Genomic DNA, 9,019 nt, shown 5'->3' on the forward strand with positions numbered 1-9,019 from the left:
GCAGCTAAACGTTGGTAAGACCAAAGTAAACCTCGTACAAAGTCTATACTCTCAACATCAACTGCAATGTCATCCTCCTCCTGGTCACAGTCTCTCGTTGAACCAGACAGTAACCTCAGCTTCCTATTCAACTCCAAGCTGAGCTTCCAACCCTTTTATTACAAAGACCAATAAGACACACTCACAGCAGTTTGTATGTTGTGGAAACCCTTATCCACTTCTTTGTCACTATTCTAATGCTCTCATGGTTTGCCTTCCATCCTCCAACCTCTGTAAACTTCAGTTTATCCAAAATTCTGTTGACTATAATTTATCCCACACCAAGTCTCTAACAAAAATGCAATGGTTCCCAATCCATTGATCTCTCAAATTTAAAATTCTCATTCTGATGTTTAAATTCCTTCACAGCTTTTCCCATCTCTTTAAGCTGCTCTAATTCACCACTCCAAACCCTCTTCCTCTGATTCTAGCCTCTTTTACACCTCCATAAACTCTACCCCATCATTGATGCCTATGTCTTCAACTCTCTAGGATCCCACTCTGGAATCTTCGCCCTAAACCTCACCATGTTCTCTATTTCTTTCATAAAATCCCCTTAAAAACCACTTCCTTAATCATACTTTAGATCACCCCTCCCAATATTTCCTTCAATGGTTCAGCACTTTGTTTTTATGCTTCTGTGAAGCACCTCAGGACATTTTTTTCCAATGCATTGAAGGTGTTATATAATGCAAGCAGTTTCTACTACTGTTGAGCTAAAACTTTGTTAAATGCATTTAAATGGAAGGTGAAAAATGCAAAGCAATGAATTATCATTGGAATAATGTGCGCATGTCCTTAAGTTTACGTATTACAATCAAACCTCAACAAGTCCTTTAATTTCCAAGAAAGCACTGTAACATGTGTAATTGTTACAATTAAATGTGTTTCAGGTCACTTGATTAGAAGTAAGTTTTTGTCCTGTCTTCAGCAAATGTTGTATGGAAGTGACCAGTGATTCAGGTATGATGTTGGGCAACCTGATCTGTTTCAATTGCAGGATTCAGTTTCTGAATGGATACTGAGGAGAAAAGATCCAGAGAATTTTAAGCAGGACGAGAAAATAAAAGGAGAATGAGATGCGAAGGAAGAACATGAATAAAGACAACAAGAAACAGAATAAATATAATGTGGATGCAACACATACCAAGATGTGTTGTATTTAAATATAGTACAGTTAAGTCAAAGAATAATTTGAGTATATATACTGTGCATATTTTTATAAGACAACCGACAGTTATTGCCAAGAAATAATTTAGCCAATGAGTTCAGGCATCATTGTTAAATTTCACTGAAAATTAAGCAGATTATGACACTCAAATGAACTCCAAAATGAGTTGAAAACAAAAACAGAATTACCTGGAAAAACTCAGCAGGTCTGGCAGCATCGGCGGAGAAGAAAAGAGTTGATGTTTCGAGTCCTCATGACCCTTCAACAGAACAGATCTTTTCTGTTGAAGGGTCATGAGGACTTGAAACGTCAACTCTTCTCTTCTCCGCCGATGCTGCCAGACCTGCTGAGTTTTTCCAGGTAATTCTGTTTTTGTTATGAATTTCCAGCATCCGCAGTTTTTTGTTTTTATCCAAAATGAGTTGGCTGCTTCAATGTCACTTGCTGGGGTTTCTTATTTTCTAGAACATCTAGTCTAGACTTTTCTCTCAATGAGGTATAATGAATGTTAATTTTCTGGCATAACCCATCTACTATAATAAACAAATGCATATTCAGAGGTATTTTTACAATGTTTAGACCAACTTTCATGGAATCCTGTTAAAAAAATTAAAATATATTTACCCCAGTAAAGGAGAGGACTTTTAAAAAAAAATTCATTCAGGGACGTGGGCATTGTTGGCAAGGCCAGCATTTATTTCCTATCCCTACACAACTGAGTGGTTTGCTAGCCATTTCAGGGGGCATATGAGACCCAACAAAATAGCTGAGAGTCTGGACTCACATTTGGTCCAGATTGGGTAAGGACAGCAGATTTCTTCTTCAAAGGACATTATGATGTAAACCATTTTAAAAAAATAAATGACAATCTAGTAATTTCATGGTCACCATTACTGGTACTCAATGTTCCCTCTAAACTGTTCTTGTGAGCAGCCAGTCAATTTTTTCAACGTGGTCCTTTATTTTTTTGCATGTGGTATTTAACAAAGGAAGGTAGCTTTTTATTCCAGACTTTATTTAAAAAACTGAAATTAAATTCTCCGGCTCTCATTTCTTTATACATTTACGGGATGTGGGTGTCACTGGCTGGGCCAGCATTTTTTGCCCATCCCCAATTGCTCGAGAAGGTGGTGGTGAGCTGCCTTCTTGAACTGTTGCAGTCCCTGTGGTGTAGGTACACCCTGTGCATGGAGGGATTTGATCTCATCTCCAGGTCATTAATCCAGGTCTCTAGATTATTTGGATTTCGAGCATCCGCAGTTTTTTGTTTTTATCTCTAGATTATTTGTCCAGTAATATAACCACTATGTTACGGTACCCATACCAGCTCTGCCAAAGGGAAGAGAATCTTATTTTTAAACTTGCTGATACTAGAAAGCTGAGATTAAGCTCCAGTTGGCCCTCTCTCCAGTATCACTTTAAAACTGGAACAATGGAACAAGGATGAGCAATTGCATGGACCTGCCTTGAATTATCTTATTCCACCTCCTTGGTAGTAAATGTTACTGCCAGTATTAGTACCTAGAGAAGATATTGTCTGTATACATACTGTCCAATGCATGATCAAAGCTGTGATATATTAACTTTCACTCATTTTAGGCCCTAATCACCATTATTGTAGATGATAATTGTCAGATGCATAAAAGATAGTCACAGTGCATATTAAGACATTTGTGATGTTGTCATTATAGTCCATCAATAAGTAACCAGCAATTGATAAAAAAAAAAGCAGAAGTAAATTCTACATCCAAGAAATCTTATAAAATGAAACCTTATTGCTGGGTGCTCCAACAGCTTAATTCACCAAGGGCATAAATTATGTTTCTGCACTATTAGTAATTCTACGGGTCATGTAGAATTAAACCTGAATTTCTGCATCTTGCATCATTCAATTCAAACTGCTTCGTACTTATACAACAAACGTATTTAATTGTTGATTAACAACCTCCAAAGAACAATAGTTTTCACCACTCATTACCAATCATTAATAAATTTAAAATTTGTAGATCAAGACAAAAAATTCTGACACCGTTTGGGGTGAAAAGTGAATAAAGGGGCGAGGGGTGGTGTAGTGTTATGCTAAATTATTTTCTTCCTCGAATTTCTCTCCAAGCAAAAGGTGACATTCCCAGCAACAATGCTTTATCACTGCATTGCTATCAGCTGCTATTGTTGGGTGTTTCTAGTTCTCCTTTCACCCCCTCCCAAATTCAATTCAAGCTTCCTCTGCTGTTTTGAAATCAGATACAGACTTACAGTATGGATAAGGGAGAAGTCATTTTATTTATTAAATTGAAAATGGGATGGAGCTGTTATTTAACTACAATGGCACTGGAGGAATTGAGTAACAGTAGATAAACATATCGGGTGCAAATGAGAAAGAAGAAAATATATTTGTGAACACCAGAATACAAGCTGAAATGAACACAGATGTTTGATGGATAGAAGTTCTATAATATTGACCTTTATCTTTTACGATAGGTGTGGATTTTCCCTTTATTGGAAGGAATTGGGGTGGTATTATATTAGGTTATCCACTTATAAGTTATGTATATAAATGATTTCTCTGTTCTTCCTAGCAGTGTTATAACTCTTTGGCAACACACTGCAATTTGTGAAGCCTAATAAGTGATGGTTATATTTCGGACATAATTGCTAGAGTGTAAGACATACATTTAATCTCTCCACCAAAACAGACCAAGATTCCTTTGATCTTTAAATTATGTTCCATTGTAACTTAGTTTGATGTTTTGACAAAATAGTTAAAGGCTTGTTTTGCAGATCTACAACAATCTAATTTACAAGAGATTTACACAAATGTCAAGTGTATCAATATTACTTTTTTACCCAAACAATAAATTGGCACATTATTTATTCAGAGCTTGGGATTTACAGTGACTTTACCAATTTATTGTTCAAGCCTTTTAGATTAGTGAAGTTTTACACTAAATTACCTTCCTGCAAAATAATTCATCATATGGTACAAGATGTGGCTTACCCAAGTAACATCTAAAATAACTGCTTACAATTTCTTTGCGTATTAAGTGTGGAACACTGAAATTCACCCAGCAAGAGTAAAGCTTTTTCAGTTCTGCACTTTTCGAGATAAGGGTCTAAGCCAAATTGCAAAGAACAGGCATAATATTTCCTAAAGCAAATCAGACAAGTCCAGATGACAACTGTGCCAGTAGGGACATTAAATACTGTATGCAGTACAAGTAGGTCGTTATCCCAGGGTAGGATGAAATGATCTGTAGTAACAACTACGGTATGCAGTCTATAATTACACGGTGACAAGCTAGTGCAGGTCCATAAACTATGAAGTGTTCTAATTGTATTAACATATTCTTTAATCTATATATTGCGGCTGAAAGTAATATATTTGAGTTCGATACAGCTATTACCAGTGTTGAATTTGAAATGTTGCGTTGTAAGTAATGACCATTGTGAGCGCCACTTGGCGGTGACAGTGATCAATACATGAGAATGATGACGCCCCATGTTCCACATCAGAGTGCAGGTATGATTATTTGTCTATTGCGATAGAGTTCCTAAAAATGAGCAGATAGAGCCACGGTCGATTTGCGACGTGGGTTATTTAATGGCATTGTTTTACTCGACATGCCAGTATGTGCTGCTGGGCAATGATAAAATGTGCGCATCTCTGAGAACAAAGGGCAATTCACAGATCTTGTCATAACGATGCGTTTGAAATCAAGTTTTTGCATTAGCTGGGCAGAGTTTAGCTTGATTACAATTTCTGAAACCGAGCCATAAAGCCAAAAGCAACCACAAAGTTGGCTTAGCTTCCCCGCCATCATTAAGAAGTCACCTTGAACTGCTAATTATTGGTTCTATTTAAAGGGCGCAAGTGCAATAAAGTGCTTCTCTGCAGACTGGCTCCTCTGGGCGCCCTGTAACTGGATGAGGACTGTTACCGCAGTGAGAAGCAAAATAAGCACTCAGATCGATCAGTTTCCAGCATCTCCGACGACAGATCTAAGGCATCAGCAATGTCAAAAACTGCTTGCATTTTTAACACGAGGTTAAAAGCTGTTGCAGAAGATCGGTGCCCCTTGTGACTAGAAAGGTTGCTAATGCTTTGAGACAGGGATTTTTCATCCTCCTAGGCTGACTTACCTTTTGCTGCCTCCTCGCCATGTCTGTGGGCTGTTTGGCATTGAATGGGTAGGCGATGCATCTCATCACAAAAACGTACAACTGAAGCTTTCTCTTTCTCTCTTCCTCTTCCTTCTGCAGCCTCTCGAGCTCCTCTTTCTCTTTCTCACTCACCACCGATGGGCTGGGGCTGGACGGTCGAATGCTGCTGCTCCGGCTGCTGGGTTGCAAACCCCCGCTGCTCTCGCTGGTCCTGCTCGGGGACAACCGGCTGCCCGGGGCCGGAGCCTGCACCTCCTTGCTCTCCTCCTCTACTATCTCCTCCGATTCCTCCTCACTAGACGATGGGTCCAACATCGTGGTGCGTTACCTGCACACTCTCTCACTCACACACTCAAACACAGAATAGAGCAGAGGAACAGCAACTGCAGACACCGTGTGCGAGTAAATACAGGCAAGAGAGGAAGCGAGCTCTCCTGTGCTTTGCACGGATTGTCAGCAGGCAGGAAGCCGATTGCTTACGTTTTTGTGATTTAACTCTCCTCTCACCGACAGAAGGTATTAGGGATGTGCAAAGCTCAGGATCGAGGCTTTATTCATCCACAATCCCTTTCTGCCTGCCGGATTCTGTCAATAAAATGTGATCGATAGCCACCACTTCCTGCTACAGGTCTGCAACGCAGCTAAAAGCGAAAAAAAATAATTAGGTCAGTCACAGAAGAGAACATGTATTAACTGCAAAGATGATTCGCTTAAAGATCTGATTCGACTCACAATATGTAACAACATTTCACATGCACTGTACCCGAGGAGGGATATATCTCATGTCAAAGTATTGAACTGGAACAGTAAAATAAATAGTTTCATTGGAAATTGGTGTAATTGAAATTCAATCCCCACTTTATTTAAACTGTTAATTTATAAATATGATACAGTTCACAAAGAAAAAGGAAATAAACAAAAATAATTTCCTGACTGTTGGGATAATTCATTTTGTTTAAAAAGGATCTGTAATTTTGTAAACAGAGGGTGAAAGTAGATTGTGTGAATTCAGTCATTCTCGGAAACAAAATACCCACATCAAGAAGTTAAGTTTGGAGCATTCCGTAACCATATGACACAATATAACACTATATAGTACACAAATACACAGCACTTGTTAGGATTCATATGAATATGTGCACACAGGCGGATTTTCTACTGGAATCTTCATTCCAATCACGGGGCATCGCTTCCCGAACATCCTTTCATATGATTTAAATTCCGCAGGTTTTCTACGTGCTTAGAGACACAATTGTTAAATGTTTCACATAAAACAACCCAACATTTGAGTGGATTACTTTCACTCTAAAAGTAGTTCTCACCGGAATTCTACCCTCTACTCCCCCTGCTGCAAAGTAATAATAAGACAGGCAGTGCAAATAATTTTACAGACCCATTCATAAAATGTAAAAGCAATTTTCGTAGCGCATTAAGATATTAAGAAATTTGTGTTTCAACATAGTATTCTTAGTTTTGAATACTTTGGACTTGCTTTTCTGCATAATTTTCAGGTTATATCCTGGCAGGAGGATGGAGCAGGGAGTTATGCCAGATCACTATTGGTGTTTGCCCTTGCCCAATTTTCCACCAGCATCCTGGCCCATGATGGAAGTGCTCACTCTAAAATGTTCAGCTATCATTAAATGAGGCGAAGATATCATCAGGAAGTTATGACCCGGATTTGCAGTCAGCGATGAAGTGACGATGCTCACTGCTGATCTCCAAGACAGCTGCCCGCAAAGATCTAGCAAGCTCTGTGGTATGGATTGCACCTTTCATTTTGTCACCAGCTATATAAGATGGCTGGCATCCAGCCAGCCACCACCATGTCTGGTGCCCAACAAGATGTCTCAGCTCCTGACCTCATTACAGCCTTGGTTCAAAAATGGACAAAAGTGCTGAACCCCTGAGGTGACTGACTGCCCTTGACATCAAGGCAGCATTTGACCGAGTGTGGCATCAAGGAGCTCTCGCAAAACTGGAGTCAATGGGAATCAGTGGGAAAATGCTCTGCTGTTTGGAGTCATACTAGCACAAAGGAAGATGATTGTGGTTGTTGTAGGTCAATCATCTCAGCTTCAGAACATCACTGCAAGAGCTCCTCAGGGTAGTGCCCTCAGCCCAACCATCTTCAGCTGCTTCATCAATGACCTTCCTTCCACCATAAGGTCAGAAGTGGGAAGGTTCACCGATGATTGCACAATGCTCAACACCATTCGCAACTCCTGAGATACTGAAGCAGTCCATGTCCAAATGCAGCAAGACCTGCAAAATATCCAGGCTTGTGCTGACAAGTGGCAATTAACATTTGTGCCACACAAGTGCCAGACAATGACATCTCCAACAAGAGAGAATCTAACCATCACCCTTTGACATTCAATGGCATTGCCATCGCTGAAACCCCACCATCAACATCCTGGGGTTACCATTGACCAGAGACTGAACTGGACTAGAAACATAAATACTGTGGCTGGTCAGAGACTAGGAATCCTGTGGCGAGTAACTCATCTCCTGACTCCCCAAAGCCTGTCCACCATTTACAAGGCACATGTCAAGAGTGTGATGGAATACTCTCCACTTGCCTGGATGACTGCAGCTCCAACAACACTCAAGAAGCTTGACAAAGCAGCCCGTTTGATTGGCACCCCATCCGCCACCTTAAACCTTCATTCCCATCACCACTGATGAACAGTAGCAGCAGTGCGTACCATCTACAAAATGCACTGTAGAAACCCACCAAGACTCCTTAGGCAGGCACTTGGGTTCCAAACCCACGACCCCTACCATCTAGAAGGACAAGGGCAGCAGATAGATGAGAACACCACCACCTGGAAGTTCCCCTCCAAGTCACTTACCATCCTGACTTGGAAATATATCGCCATTCCTTCACTGTCGCTGGGTCAAAATCCTGAAATTCCCTCCCTAATAGCACTGTGTGTGTGTACCCACACCACAGGGACTGCAGCAGTTCAAGAAGGCAGCTCACCACCACCTTCTTAAGGGCAATAAATGCTGGCCCAGCCAGCGATGCCTACATCCTGTAAATGAATTTTTAAAAATCTAAATCCAGAAGATTCTGTCAGTTATACTGAGTAAGAACAACAACAACTTATATTAAAAAGCACCTCTACGGTCATAAAATGTCCCAAAGCAGTTCACAAGAGTGTTATAAAGCAAACTTTTATGCTGAGCTAGATAAAGACACATAGATAGATGTCTACAAGCATGGTCAAAGAAGTAGATTTTCAGGAGTGTTTTTGTTATTCTTTCATGAGATATGGGTGTTGCTGAATAGGCCAACATTTATTGACCATCCCTAACTGCCCTCGAGAAGGTGATAGTGAGCTGCCTTCTTGAACCGCGACAGTCCATGTGGTATAGATACACCCACAGGGCTGTTAACCAAGGAAAGAAAGGTAGAGAGGTGCAAGAAAGAATTAAGTTAAGAGATTAGGGCCTAGGAAGCTAATGGCACAGTCATCAATGGTGCAGCAATTAAAATCAAGGATGGAATCGTCCCAGATTTGCACTAAGTGCAGGAGCGGGCAGGGAAAATGATGTCTTACCTGCCGGCCGCAATAGCGGCTTCTTACGCTGTATCATCCCATTAATTATGCATTCCTGGGAAACACGCCATTTTGATGGCGG

General features: G+C 40.4%; 1 protein-coding gene across 2 annotated transcripts in view; it reads right to left on the bottom strand.

Annotated features, from left to right (window-relative positions):
* The window catches only part of cadpsa (Ca2+-dependent activator protein for secretion a), a 563,574-nt gene extending 557,768 nt beyond the window's left edge, over positions 1-5,806 (bottom strand). For both annotated transcript variants that reach the window (XM_041192084.1, XM_041192085.1), the window contains exon 1: positions 5,351-5,806. In XM_041192084.1, the coding sequence (XP_041048018.1) occupies positions 5,351-5,686 (336 nt within the window). In that variant the 5' untranslated portion in view covers positions 5,687-5,806. The remainder of the gene's footprint in view (positions 1-5,350) is intronic.
* Between the last annotated feature and the right edge of the window lie 3,213 nt (positions 5,807-9,019).

The sequence above is a fragment of the Carcharodon carcharias genome, chromosome 7 (genome assembly GCF_017639515.1).
Source record: "Carcharodon carcharias isolate sCarCar2 chromosome 7, sCarCar2.pri, whole genome shotgun sequence".
NCBI classification, from domain to species: Eukaryota; Metazoa; Chordata; class Chondrichthyes; order Lamniformes; family Lamnidae; genus Carcharodon; species Carcharodon carcharias.